This window comes from Solanum verrucosum, unplaced genomic scaffold (genome assembly GCF_900185275.1).
Source record: "Solanum verrucosum unplaced genomic scaffold, falcon-dt-bn FXZP01000102.1, whole genome shotgun sequence".
NCBI lineage: Eukaryota > Viridiplantae > Streptophyta > Magnoliopsida > Solanales > Solanaceae > Solanum > Solanum verrucosum.
The window spans coordinates 2488405-2503308 of NW_026019930.1; the positions used below are offsets into that span (position 1 = coordinate 2488405).

Consider the following 14904-nt stretch of genomic DNA (forward strand, 5'->3'; position numbering starts at 1 on the left):
CTGCTTTGGGTGCTGCTAATATTGCTCAAGGTGCGGCTGATGCTGTCAAAAATACTGTTGGAGGAGCAAATAATGACAACGCAGCTACCGGTGGTATCCCAAATTACCTTGATGAATACCCAAAACACAACCCAACTAACACCAACATTTAAGTCATAAATAGTTTCCTCTTTTTTTTTCTTTTACTATTGTTGTAGCCTGTTATGAGGTTTGTTGTTTAGCACACACCCTACCATAGGCATTGTCTTCTCTTTTTCTTTATACAAGTTTATTGAAGAAAATGTTGTTCTTGTTATTAAATTAACACCTACCATCCGTGCTGTTTTAATTTCTTGGGTAAAACAATTTGTTATACTTATATTTTTGTGGATTTGGGAAATGAAATTTCCTTCTTGTGAAAGGATGAAAATTAAAACAAAAATATCTTATCCCCCTATATAATGGAAAAGGGACGGTTCATTTTTTAAAAAATCAAGTACTAATAATTAGGTGATAAATTAAACATGATTAAGTAAATAGGAATGGAGGGGTATGTGACTTGATATACGCTTGCAAAAGAAGGATTGGGAGATTTTAGCACCAACGAGTAAGAGGACTGCACGTAAATGAACAAACAAGAGAATTATTGAATATTAAAGTAATAAATTCCTAATTATGAATCAAATCTACACAACTAGTTTCATACACTTTTGGACAAAGCATTTGCAGCAGGTTGTGTAAATAAATTTCAATGAAGGTGTGTATCAAATAATTACAACTAATTTCCTTCACAGCATTGTAAACATGAAACTTTCTGAAGAAAAAGACCATTTTTATGTGACCATAATCATAATACACATCCTGTATTAATTAAAGCTGTTTGCTTTTTTCACACAGAACAAATGACAAGGGTTGGTTTGGGGAGGGAAGGGGTGGGGGTGGGGGGTTATAAAGAACAAAGATCTCTGAGGTTGTCCACTAGTTGTTCTGGTTTGCATTTCATAATTTTCTAAATTCCAATACACCACCTCATTGAATTCTGGCTCTAAAGCCAGAACCATTGCAGTAAATTTGCCTTGTACAAACTCGAAAATAACCAAAACTTGGCATCATATTAAGCACCAAAAGGGACCAGAAGCAGTCACAACAAGGTGAGATAACAAAATAAACCCCTACTATACACTTTGCATAGGTAAGATCGACCTTGCTACTTCATTAGGGTGCTTTTCTGCTCCGACTACTTGAACCGGAAACACTTCTTAACTCGGTTGGACTGTACAAGTCTCTTTGACCCAATGAAGCACTACCTCGACGAGGAGAACTTGTATTTGGTTCCCCTCTTATAGTCTCAGTTTCCAAAACTTCGGCTTCTTCACTTAGCATCTTTAGCTGTTCCAGCAAAAGCAGATAAAACTATTCAGCCATCAAATCATGTAAAATATTACTACTAAAAGAAGCATAATTCGTGCCCAAACAGCTAATGTCTGAATGCAAGCCAATGGGAAGTACAACTGGAATAACCTTTAGTACGGATCATTTTCCCTTTCAATAGACTTCCTAAAAATGGAAGGCCAACTAGTTATGCAATACTGATCTCGTAAATACACAAACTTTTGAGGATTACTTTGCCAAAGTTGTACTCAAGTCTCAATACTACCTTTGAGCAACTCGAGACTTCCCTAACAAGCATAGGGGCACACAAAGTAAGGGTGGTTGAGCAGTTCTGATGGGATACCAAGATAGTCCATGACATATTTCACAAAACCAAAGCTAGACAAAAGAAGTTGAAACATCTCAGGAAATCGAAAACATTTGTACATGACGAGAGTCTAAATATCTACTCCAAGGTCTACTAATTCAATGGAAGGTAAAATCTGAAGAAAGAAGTACAATAGATGAAGATTGGAAGATAAATAAGCATTCATACCCGAATTTCATTCTCTCTCAACTGGTCCTGGAGGGAACTGATGGCGGGACTTAAGCTGCGATACAGAACAAAGTGGTGATAAAATATATCACAACCACAAAGAAAAACTGAGTTCTAAGACAGACGTCAAAGAGTGAGCTCATTTACCAATACTCCATTAATTTGCACATAGAAGCCTGATATGTAGATGTGTGATGAATGAAAGTGAGCGGGTGCACTTTTGTTTCCCTGCAGAAAGCCATCCCAAATTATTATAGCAGTTAAAAAGCACATATATGCAAAGCAAGCAATAAGCACACATTAAGTTAGACCACCTCATATTTGTTACAACAGCCTGATTATATGCAGTTCGTTCTTCTTCAAATAATACCCGTTGCAGATCCGTGAATGAGTTCAAAGGTGCATCAAGATTGAAAAGAGATGAGGATGGCAGAACAAGAAGAGGGATTTCCTTTCTGACATATTCTGCACCACTGTCACCAACCAAAAATATTTATAGATTAAGCCAAGCATTTATCATGCTTCAGAAGGGTTGAATCAGTAATTTGAATAACAAGCAAATAGCAGAAAACATAGAAATTCATTGAATCAAAGGAAGAGGTGAATTAAACAGCTTTGACTGTTTGACTATTCATTATAGATACCACTATAGACGAACAACATTTTCTCAACAAGAGAGACTTTATTAAACAACAAAAGCTTCTCTTTCTTTTTTTTTTTTCTTTTTTTTGGGTGCGGTGAGGGTTAAATAAACTTCAGTGTACAAGCAACTTCGCATTATCTCAAAATTAAAAAATACTCTTGAGTCTAACACTTGCAGTTGCCCAAGATTCTGCAAAAACATGTCAGGTAGAAATTTTGTTCATCTAATTTTATGCAGTTACCCACTTGCACACCATCCTCTCCTCAACTGCAGGTTAAGCTAATTATCTATTTGACACTCCTCCAGCAAAGCAACTTGTTAGGTTTTTAGCACATAAGATACTCAGAGGTTCTAGTTCTTAAAAACCCACATTGCTCGAGGGTATACAATGTGGTTTCTTTATATGATCTTGACAATTCTCACCTCATGAACAAGCTTTTGGATTGAATCATACTCAACATCATTTTCTTAACATTATCTCAGAGCCAAACTTGTCCATGATTTTAGGTCGCCAGTGTTGTCTGCATGTGAGGCTATCCAAACACCAGATGTCCAGCTCTAGGTGTGCAGGGTACGGGTTATAATCCTCACAACTTCAGCTAACTTTTGAAGTTGAGTGAGGTACTTTGTTAACAATAGTCAGTGGTGCTAATAATAAATGATGAGCTGGTAAAAAAAAAAATTAAAAATTCAGTGATCTACTTCATTGAAGGGTCTTGATACTCAGATACAGCAAAATCTTTTTTTTCCGATAGGTAAACAAATTTATTGGTGTAAACTGCAAAAAGAAGGTGTCAATATGCACAACCGAAAACTCAGTCCTATTACAAGTGCATGCAGTTGAGGGAATCCATCAACCTATCTATGTCGTATACCTTTAGCAATTTACACCAAAAGGCCAAAAAGAAGACAAATATTTGTATTTGATCATGTGTGTTGGTTCTGTCTTTCTTTCAAACCACCCAAATTCCTTCATTCCAAATAACCCAAAAGTAAAAAAGGCATAGTAGTGGGGCTGGACAAGTATTAGAACCATACACTTACGACTTCCTTATCTAATTTCCTTCCAGACCAGCACCATAGAGAGAATTCCAAAATTGCTTTTTTACGTAGTCAGAAAAAACAGTTCAAATCATATTAAGTAATCAAATACATACTCAAATGTACCTCATCTCCAGATTCGATCGATGCATTGCTTCTTGCATACTTTCTGACAAGTCCATTGGATCTACATCAATGACTGCATTACTAAGACTGTTGGCGTGAAGGTTTTCTCCAACTCTATTATCAACATTAGCAAAGAAATTGCCCAAGTCCGTGGATCTTGTCCCACCCTAACCAATCAGTTAAGATTATCATGAGTAAAGAAGAAGTCCAAGGCTAAAAAGAGAGAGGAGTGAAAAAAGTTCAGATCCTCAATCATAAGTTTCGAAAACAAGTTGGCACGACAGTTTTCTCCAACTCAGCTATCAGTATTAGCAAGGGAATCCACCAAGTACATAGATCATCCCCATTCTAACCAATCAAAACCAATCCATCAACCAAGTTTAATAAAAAATTACCGAACCCCAACCTACCTCACACCTTGTCCCCCGAAACTTTAAAAGAAAAAGAATACATAACCAGCAGAAGAGAAAGAATCATAAAGCCCACAATTTTTCCCTTCACACTTATTCTTCCCGGGAGAAGTGTATGTTCATAACACTGCAGATCCACAAGTAGCTTCGCATGCCAAAGGCAAAGTCATACAGCAACAAATTTGATCCATTGAAAAAATCAGTGTATATCTTTTAAACCTGTTTGCCAAAATGGCCAGCAGCCTCTTGAATTCCAGTAAAACACTATAACTACCATGCTTTACAATTAATTGATTTTGAAATGGTAAGTAACAACTAACATGCTTTATTTAAATTATGAAACCACTAAACATACCTTAGTAGCTAAAGCAGAAGCTCTTGAATCACCAGTATCTTGTTCAAGAATCTCAATTTTTGAACCAGCTCTAGATGTGTCTGCGGAACTTAAAGGCGATTCAAGGTCTATTACAGAATTTTTATGTACAGGGGAAAGGGAAATAGGCCTCAACAACATGTGATTCTGCTGCTTTCCATCCAAGGACTGAAATGCAATAACTTGGATTCTCCCGACCTGAAATATTAGCAAATAGTTTGTAGGCATGCACTGGCCAAGACATTATGCTTGTGGTGATCTACAGTTTTTAAATATGCACTGGTCAAGACATTATACTAGTGCTGATCTACTTGATTCCAAACAATCTTACACTACCTTCTGTGCATCTTCACTAAAACATGAAAATATCAACCCAATAAACCCAGCATCCAGAAGTTGATACATGGCTTGAGTGCGGACATCTGCATGATTTTACATAACATGTTATGATTTTCATGGACTGAGAAAAAGGCAACTAGTGAAAACACAGGTATTAAGCTGAAACGAGAATAAACTATGACCGGACTTAACCCAAAATAACCTCCACAAAACATGTAGTCATCTCTATAAGTTGGTGAAGACCAAACTATCAATGAATCACAGAACTACAGTCAGATGAAACTTAGGAGAATGCAAAAGGATTTAAAAGGACATTCCAGTGCACTAAGTAGGTGTTTGGACATAAAAATTGTGAAATTTGAAAAAAAGTAATATTTGTTTTCAAGTTGAAAATGGTATTTGGAAATTGGAAGTTCCCACTATAAGTGGGTTCTGGACAGGACCAAATTGGTTCTATTGTACGCAGTCCTACCCTGCATTTCAATTTTCTATATAACCACCTATTCTAGAGAAAGTTAATGTTATCTTTGTTCAGTTTAGGTCTTAGTCAAGGTTTTGTCTAATTTATAGGCCTTATTCAATGTTCCAAATTCATAGAAGATGCTGACTTTTAGAGGAGCAGACAATTGCCCAACAGTCTGTTGGCCAGACAGTTTATGAGAAGCCAATTCTGCACAGGGGAAAATTAAAAGACAAACCAAACAAATCAATCACCAAATGAGTTGCTTTTGTGTTTTGGAACATATATCTACTTAGCTCGCATATTGATTTTGAATGGTAAAATTTCTCCATCTAAACCTTCCAGTTCACCAGTAGACATAACCTAATTAAATAGATGGATAATGAAACATTTGGAAAAATAAATCAATTCCATGACGGGAAGGATGGAGGCAAAAACAGTCATACAAGCAAGCACAAAACTCTAGTTGTAGCAGAAAGTAAAAGTGGACATTACTGGGAAAGAAAGAGAACTTGGAATCGGAAGAAAAAAAAATGACACTCAGTGGACATTTCAGGGATTTCATTTGTAGTCACTTAATTTGAACTGTGTAAGTATTGGATTATAAGCACAGAAATAGAAACCTGGCCCCATCTGAGGATTACAAATTTTGAAACCCTTCTGTACAAAAACAAAAAGACTGGTAAAACACAACGCTTCTGTATATATGTGGCTAATTTGTGTTTCTAGTCTATAGTAAGGTTCAAGTATAAAACGTTGGTTTTACTTCATATTCTTGATTGAATTAGCTTTTTTAAGTGCTAGTCAAGCTTGATTTATGTCACATTTACCGCCGACGTGCTTATTTTTATTATGTTGTATGCAACCCAAAGATCAAGTATTATGTTCAAAATTCAAAATTCCAAATACCGAAACAATTACTATGATGGATCTAGTACAAAAGAAAATACCAACATTCAGGCAGAAAGACCATCTTTGGTTTCTCAAATGTAATGGGACTAAACTATTAAGCAGAAGGTGCTCATAGAGGCACTTAATACCTACCAACATGGGAAGGGAGCACCGTAATGTGGGGATGTGAATGGTACCAGCCAATCACTCTTGTTGTTCTTCCTGTTGCCAGGGTCATTCTGTGCTAAAAAAAGTTAAAGTAACAAATCCAGCATACAATTTTCCAGACGAAACTGCATTATCACAACCACAATCCAATCATATACATTTGAATACATCAAGCAACGAACTCAACCAACAGGTTAAGTTGTATGAAACCATAGTTCAAACGGGAGAAAAGATCTCTTTTCGCCAACTGCTATCAAAGCCAAGAAAGCCATAGCATGTCATAAAATATGGTTAAGTCAAGCTCTACATATACTATTAAGCATGTCATGCACTCTGCGATTTAAAAAAAAAGGTTTGCACAGATAATCCTAATACATGATACCACAGAAGTTATTTGACATGTGCCCCAAATTCATCAGAGGAAAAGAAATCAAGTTTTGCTGATAAATTTGACATGTTAATATTAGGAAGAAAACATTTGCGGAAACAAAGGAAGAACCCGTTGCATGAAGTGTCATTCAAATTGCTTCATGTTATGAAGAAAAAGATTGAAGTTTATAAACACTAAAATTGTTTCTCATTTGGCAGCAAATTTACCAAAAGTGATCTTTGAAGCAATTAGAAGAAAAAAATTATTTTACAAAGAAATTTTTTTTTTTTTGACAAAGGTAACAGTACAAAGAAATTATTTTACCAGTCACTATATGATACTGCTCTATGTTGCAACTTTTAGAGGGGTAAGGGCAGTGAAAAAAAATCACTATTTGTCATGGATCAAAAAGGATATCTCAGCCTTGACTGATGCAGCAGTTAGCTGCTCAGGATTGGTCTCAACACGATCCTTCCTCCTGTCACAACGTGGCTGTGGCAGTGCTCCCCATATAAGTGCAGTCACACTACCATTTTTTGACTGCTGCGAATTGAAACAGCACAAATATTACTTTTGCACGTGGAAATGGTTTAGTAGGATAGCCATCATCAATAGCATGTAAAAATCAAGGAAAGAAATATATGATTTTATTCTTTTTCTTGATCAATAAGGAAACCTAAACTGTATACAGAACGTTTAGCAAGAAAACGTCTAAACTATAACATGACAAGCAAAAATCAGAGTCTGTTACACACTACTGGGACACGTCATAAAAGGACGAGGTTAAATATGGACCATCGAAGATACACCTGCATATCTACCAAAATAGCTGGAGTATTAAATATAACTTTGACTTACTATGTTATTTTTCTTTCCTGATCAGTGAAGAAAACTCAATACATATTACATACTGAATGCCTTGTAAGTTAATGCCTAAACTTTAACCTGACAAACCAAATTCAAAGTCCAAACGTTTCCACAAAGGCAGAAGGACGTGGGCATATACCAAAATAGCTACTTCCTCCGTCCCAATAAAAGTGTCGTACTTTCCTTTCTGGTCTGTCACAAAAAGAGTGTCTCTTTCTTTATTTAGCAAGTTTTCCAATTCCAACATCCTAACTTTAACACCAAAAGATTTAAAAGACCACATATCTTTAATTGTTTTTTGAAATTGGTAAAGGTGTAATTCCTCAGCATTGAGGACATGATGAACACCATCAAAAAATGTTAGATTAAAAAAACAAAGAGAAACAAAGATACTTGGATAGATCTTAATAAATCTACAAAATGATCTATATCCTCTAAACCTACTTCTTTACACCAAAAGTAGAAAGATATTATACAATTCCATTTAACTTTCTGAATGGAATTGGATCTATCTTCAAAAAACACCTCTAGTTTCTCTCTCCAAACAGTTCATCAGATGCATTGTGGTATGATCCTCCACTGCTTCTTTTAACCTTTGTTGCCTCATCATCCAGCAGCGAAGCAAATCTGCCATATACTAAGGCATAGACCAACCTGTCTTTGTTACGTCGAAAAATAACAACCAAAGTTGTATAGTAAAAATGCAGTGTAAAAACATATGGCTATTTGTTTCATCTGTCTCATTGCATGAGAAGCACCTCGACACTATGATGGCCCCTATTTCTTCAAAACTTCTTGCATCAGGCGTGCTCTTTTAACCACCAACCAAGTAAAACATTTTACCTTGGTTGGAGCTGGACTCTTCCATAAGTTTCTCCATATTTTTGGTTGCCCTCTATTCTATAAACCCTTTAAACAAAGAATTACCCATCAATATTGTGTTTCCATCTTAATGTATCTGGTTCAGCAATAGTGCCACTGAAATGATCAATCCTACTTAGTAGATTAGCCACTCTATCAATCTCCCGGTCATTTAGCAATCTCCTGAAGGATAAGTTCCAGCCCTATGCAATCAGAGTATCATAAATAATACCATCTAGGTTGTTGCTTAGAATAAACAGGTCTGGGAAAATCTCTATAAAAGGACTTTGCTCCTTCCAAGCATCCTTCAAGAATTTTATTCTTTTTCCATCTCCAACTATCGTTTGCAACTTCCTTTCTACATTGGGTCACAAGGCTCTAATGGTCTTCTAGACTCCAAACCCATAAGTATTAGTGCTCACATTGGTACACCATGGGTTGAGTTTACTAAACTTGTGCACAATCACCTCCTTCCATAATGCATGTTCCTCCATATTGTATCTCCAGAGCCGTTTCATTAATAAGCTATTGTTCTTGTTCTGCTCTCAGATTTATGATGCCCAAACCATCCTGCTCTCTACTCTGCATTGTTGTTTTGTGTGCTAATTGACTAGATTGTATCCTTTTTTATCCCCATGCCACAAGAAATCCCTCCTAAATATGTCCAACTTTTTCATAAATTTGGAAGGAAGGGGAAATAAAGGCATTACATACATAGGAAGTGCATCAAGTACATAGTTGATAAGTATGAGCCTCCTTTCCAGTGTTATGTACTATGTCTTCCACCTAGCCAGCCTCTTTTCTATTTCCTATAATTCCATACCAAATTTTCACAGTTTTGTCTTCATTGCCCAGAAGCATACCAACGTATTTGTTTCCTCTTCTTTCCACCCTTTTACAATCAGCATATACTGCTGTATAAACCAAAAGAAATTAGAATTTTCCCATGACATTTTACTTGTTATGCTTTGGTTGCCATGTTCTACCATTTCCCCTTTCTTAACTCTGTTGTCACATAAGATTAAAAAAATTGATGAAGTAAGTTGTTTCATTACCGGAATCAAGAAGATCCAAAGAGTACAAAAATAGATATGCTAGCTCCATTACATAATAAAAGTTAAGACTCGGGAGCCAGCCACAAAATAAAAAAATATAGAGACTTAAAAACATGACTATGATTGGTCTAGAGTTAAAGAGCTAACAAAATCTAAGAAAACAGTAGAACTATTTCCGCAAAAAATAATTATTCGAAGAACAAATAGAGACAGTCAACCATCTCTTTCTACATTGTGTATGGACAGACCAGCTGTGGCAAATGTTCATCCACAAGAGAAAGATCAGGTGGGTGAAACCTGGGAGAATCAAAGAGGTGCTAAGAAGTTGGATCAGTGATGTTAATGCTGGTAATGCAGGAAAGGATGAGAGATGGAAGATGGCTCCTGCATGTATTTGGTGGACCATATGGAAAGAGAGAAATCAGAGATGTTTTGAAGGCAAAAAGAGCAACATACAGAAGATCAAGACAGATTGCTTATGCCTTTACTATTTTCGGTGTAAACAAGTAGTTATAGGCAGCACAGAGGATGTTTTTAATGCAATTGACTGGCTGTAATTAGATACATTAGGACGTTGTAAAGTGACAACTTTTGTGAAGGGGGACTACACTTGTTGTAGTATACCTGTTGGATATATCGAAGTAAATTTACCATTCTCAAAACAAAAAAAAAAAAAATATTCACCCCTGCTACCATCTGCCTCTAAATGTACCTCTCATCCATCTATTATCCCAGATACTATGAATGAGTCTATATATATTTCCCCCTGGCTTTGTTTCTACCAAAATATACACATCTGCACCCCATTGATTAATCAAATTCCTTACCGCCCCTTCTTTCTTTCCTCATTAAGCCCCCTCACATGCCAAGACACAATCTTTATCCTCATCTTTGCATAATGGTTAGTCTTCTCTCACCGGTTCTAGGTTCACCATCTTTGAATTTCATATCAAACATTAGATTCCTGAGTTCTTTTGAAATTGTGTTGTTATTGCTATTTGAGGATTTGCCCTTTCATGTGTGTCTCTCTAGGCATCTTATCCAGCTTCATGCAATAAGCATAACCCTCTTATTCACATCCCTTGATAGCTGCTCCAAAGGCTAGACCTAATTTGATCACATTAAGGTGTATCCAGATTGTAGCCCTTTTTCTATCATCTCTTCCATAAGATTTTCTTCTATGCTCAATGGTTCTGATTCATTGTATGTGACCAACTGATTCCCAAAAGTTTCCAGAAAGGAAGAATCAACCCTGCTCATACAGTAACTATTTGTCTTTCCTTCAATAGCTATGACATCTCCTTCTTCAGTCATTCCTCTACCTGAGCCTCCTTGATTCCTTGATTCTCTGATTTCTGATTTCTGATTTTTGGTTCTTCTTCTTCTTCCATTTGCTTGTGTATTCCCAGTTCCCACTTCCCAGTCCATTATCAAGTGCTTAGAAGGATGCTTTGTTTCTCCCCAATCTGAGTTAATGTAATCAGAAAAAGGCTCAGTGAAAAAAGTAGTTTTAGGCATGCTAGAAAGGCCCCATTGTTGTGTGAGATGGGCTTGTGTTTTATTAGATTTAAAGTGTGCTCAGGGGCCCAGTTCTAGAACCCCTTCCTTGTAAACCTCGATGTCCGAGGTTTTCTTTGTTTCTGGACCTTTTCCTCTTTCTAACACTGTCTCTATATTCTAGCAACATAGGTTCGGCTTCTATACTATCCAGTTGTATGTCGCTATCACCTCGATCTGCTCTCTTCTCCGCCTCCATCGATCTATATATCACCGACCACTCCACCCATACTGGCCGTGAGTATATAAGGCCATCATCGACAATCTCTATCTTCGTCGGGATCTTCTCCCTTGGTCCTGATTCTTCCCCATCTCAGATGATTTATGAAGTTTGTGTCCTCTTCAGTTTCTACCCCCCCACACACACACATTCATCACCTATATTTTCCATCACCTTATTGTTCCAAAGATGCAATGGTAGCCCTAAAACCCTAATCCAAAGCCAACCAAACCTAGTTTCATCTAGGAAGACTCCTATCATTGACGACCACCATTCCAAATACAAGGTCAGACCTTGTCTCTTCCAATCACCCATGATAACATGTTCAATCATCCTTCTAGTTTGAAATTCAAAGAGAGTCATTCATGTTGTACACCTGAACATTACAAGCTTCCTTCCACGTATGTTAGGCCCTTAACCACATATCATTTCCAATTGGCGCACCTCATTCTCAATAAAATCTACCGATGAGACATCTGCAGAACGGGTTGTTGTCATCTACATTGAAGTCGCCATAAGCATTGAGTTCTCACTGGCTACATTCATTTCTCTCTTGCTCCATTTACTGTTATGCAGATCTCCCTGGTAATCCCCTCCCCAGCAATAGTATTGAGATTTAACTCCCTTTTTGTAATAAATTCCCTTTCTTCTCTACTTTTCTATCAATGAACTTTCCACTTTTGTTACCAGATTCCCCTTATCCCTCATTAAATGCATTTTCTGAAATAATAATTAATGATCAGAAATAAATCGATCGTACTTATTGAACTTTTGGGAGCAATAAATATATGTCGAAATGTCTCTGCAACTCCATGATTTGATGTATTTCCCCCAGCTTTCATAAGCTTCTTTTAATCTTTTGCATAACCAAATACATCTCCCCTGCTCAATATCATACGCCTGATAGACATCCTAGTACTCTCCACCCACTCAAACCATATCTCTGAAGCAAATATTCTATAAGATCATAAGACATTCCTCCCTGCCTGAAATACAACCTGTTCTCCATGTTCTAAATGCTACCTGAAAGAAAAGGCAAGAAAAGGAAGAGGTTCTGATGGCAGAGAACCACCGGAGAAGGAGCTCTAGACACCCAGAGGGGATCTCTATAAGCCACCTAAGGAAAAGTGCAGAGCAAAGTGTCTGGGAGCATTTCTTGTTGATAGGCGTTTATCTTTAATTTAAGACCAAAAGATTCAAAAATCTTCCTTTATTTCTTAAACTCGGTGTCTAGTCAAACTAAGACATTGGGATACTAAACACGACTTTAGGTTATTAGAGACACCAACATATTGTTTTAACGAATAGAAACAAAATCCTTTTCCACCTCACGTAAAGAAATGATCTCCCATAAACAAATGTTTTTTTAAAAAAACTGGTAACTTTACTCTATGTATCGATAGATCACAAGTATACTACAACCCACCCATAAACACATGTACTTCCCACGATTATTAGACACATGTACTTCCCACGATTATTAAAGTATTAACCTTTTTTTATAACGGTGAATCTAACCCAGCTTGCGTACCTAAATTAATCTAACTTAGATGGAGAAAAATCACCTAGAACTTTGTCTCTATTGGGATTTGAACCCTGACTCTATGGTAACTTCCAACTTTATTGACCACTAGACTATACACTTAAGGGTAGTTTAGTAGAGTGTATTAGCAAAAATAATACATGCATTAGCTTTATGTATTAGTATTACCTTGTTTGGTACATTTTTTCATGCTATATATAATTAATGTTTGCATTAGTTATACACTATTGTGTATTGAGGAGTGTATTACCAATACCATAGATTTTTAGGTATTAGTAATGCAAAGGGATTTAATACATGCATTAGCATGGTTAAAGAGTTTAACCCAATTACCCATCAAAACCCCTTTTACATCTTTTCCACTGTAATTGTGGAGGATATTTTTGTAAATAAATATTTTTATGCAATGCATGTTTTTTTAATATACAAAACCAAACATGCATAAAAATAATCTATTTATAATTAATGCAAGCATAACTAATACAAACATTACTAATACATTCTATTTTGCATTATTTTTATACACTCTACTAAACGAACCCTTAGTTTATACAGCTGACATTCTTTTGATCAAGATATTATGAAGTATAGCTATTGCAAGTTTAGTAAAGACAAGATCTTGAGAATCCTTTCTCTCAACGCACTATTTAAAAGTAAAAAGGACTGTGTACTGTAATATCAAGACTCAATAGCACATAGAAGGCATAAATATGCATCAGCTTGTTAAGGCGCAGTTCAGAACCCCTTCGCCTTTTTATAGAGTAAAAATATGGCAGTTCAAACCACCACTACCGCCTAAACCAGCTCTGTTTATCAAACTGAACGTGTATTCATAATTTCATATCAATTACTCAGTTCCTAACTAGTTAATGTAGTAAGGACAGATATACAGATCCTCTATATCATTCCGCCCAACCCCAGTGCAGGGCAACTCTTGTCAAACATTAATCATGATTGGAATTTAACGAAAGGCAAATCCAACACTGACTAAAGTTACTACCTTTATGCAACAATATTAATCTCTCAAGGCAAAGAAGTTTGTTTTTTCTCCAAAATCTCTTTTTACCATTTCCAGCTATGGCATCCAATCTTGAATTCCAGGAAATTTAACAGAAAGTACATTACGAATTTAGCAAACATCAATAATAGCTGAAACATAAGGAATGTCAAATCTAACAATAACTTAAAAGTACTGCCTTTAAGCAATAATATCAATTTCTCAAAGAAACAAAAGTTTTTGAGGAAATCCTATGCCATTTCCAAACCTATCATCCAATAATTCTAAGAATAATTTTAGAAAATGTAAACAAAAATAGAACCCCAATTAGCAAATATCTACAAAAGAAAGAATTCCCAAAAAATTTATACCTAATATTGACATAAAGCTACTATCATCATTCAACAATTATGGCAGTCCTGGATGATAGATAGGGTTTATAACAACCCAAAACCCTAACAACCAAAACTTCCTTCAGAAAAAATGAAAAAAAATATAAAAATTAAAACCTGAGTATCACCGAGGAGAAGCCCCATTATCTCTTCTGTTTCTGTAGACAATGCATGACTGAGACATGTTAACCACACTTCCTCCGTCATTTTCACACTCGTTAGAGCCATTTCTCTTTTCTAAATCTCCTCAATTTCAGTATAAGCAGATGAATTCCGGTTTGATTTTTGTGTACTTTTTTTTCCTTTTCCGGAAGTGACGTCTCCGAAGTCTGCTACGACTGAGGAGAACGGAACGGCGGAAGAAAAAAGAGGACAGATGGAAGTACAGATCGGAGCTTCGGACTGTGTGAAGAGTAAATTGTGCTTTTTCATCCTTATAGTTTTGTAAGTGTTTACACTTTGTCCTTATAGTTTTAAGTGTTTTAGAACGGTCCTTGATCTTTTAAAGTGGGTTGCATGTGATTAGAGTATTATGTATTTACTCATTCCGTTTTAATTTATGTGTGATGGATTAGATCTAAAATATAAAGAATAAATATAAATTATTTTATAAAAAATAGAATGAGATAATATGACCTTATATTATTGGGAAACTAAGCAAATATCTCATAAAAGCAAAAAAAAT

The 14904-nt window shown here is 36.0% G+C and overlaps 2 protein-coding genes across 3 annotated transcripts in view; one reads left to right on the forward strand and one right to left on the reverse strand.

Moving 5' to 3' along the window:
* LOC125832706 (uncharacterized protein At2g34160-like) overlaps positions 1–14904 on the forward strand; it is a 96205-nt gene that overhangs the window by 55462 nt on the left and 25839 nt on the right. The gene's annotated exons all lie outside the window — the stretch shown is intronic.
* On the reverse strand, positions 946–14546 carry LOC125832296 (uncharacterized). 2 transcript variants are annotated; one of them, XM_049511443.1, is made up of 10 exons: positions 14337–14546; positions 7144–7267; positions 6343–6429; positions 4836–4921; positions 4482–4697; positions 3717–3883; positions 2221–2379; positions 2054–2134; positions 1907–1961; positions 946–1368 (listed from the first exon to the last, which is right to left on the reverse strand). In XM_049511443.1, exons 1-10 carry the CDS (start codon positions 14445–14447, stop codon positions 1195–1197), a joined length of 1260 nt encoding a protein of 419 aa, XP_049367400.1. In that variant the 5' UTR covers positions 14448–14546; the 3' UTR covers positions 946–1194. The 2 variants fall into 2 exon arrangements, with proteins under 2 accessions (XP_049367400.1, XP_049367394.1); XM_049511437.1 differs by having other exon boundaries at positions 7144–7270.

Coding starts and splice junctions, on each gene's coding strand:
- LOC125832296 (XM_049511437.1), bottom strand. CDS start 14,447: ATGGCTCTAACGAGTGTGAAAATGACGGAGGAAGTGTGGTTAACATGT. Junction 7,271..14,336: donor TTCTCCTCGGTGATACTCAG/GTTTTAATTTTT, acceptor TTCAATTCGCAG/CAGTCAAAAAATGGTAGTGT. Junction 1,369..1,906: donor TGAGAGAGAATGAAATTCGG/GTATGAATGCTT, acceptor TTGCTGGAACAG/CTAAAGATGCTAAGTGAAGA.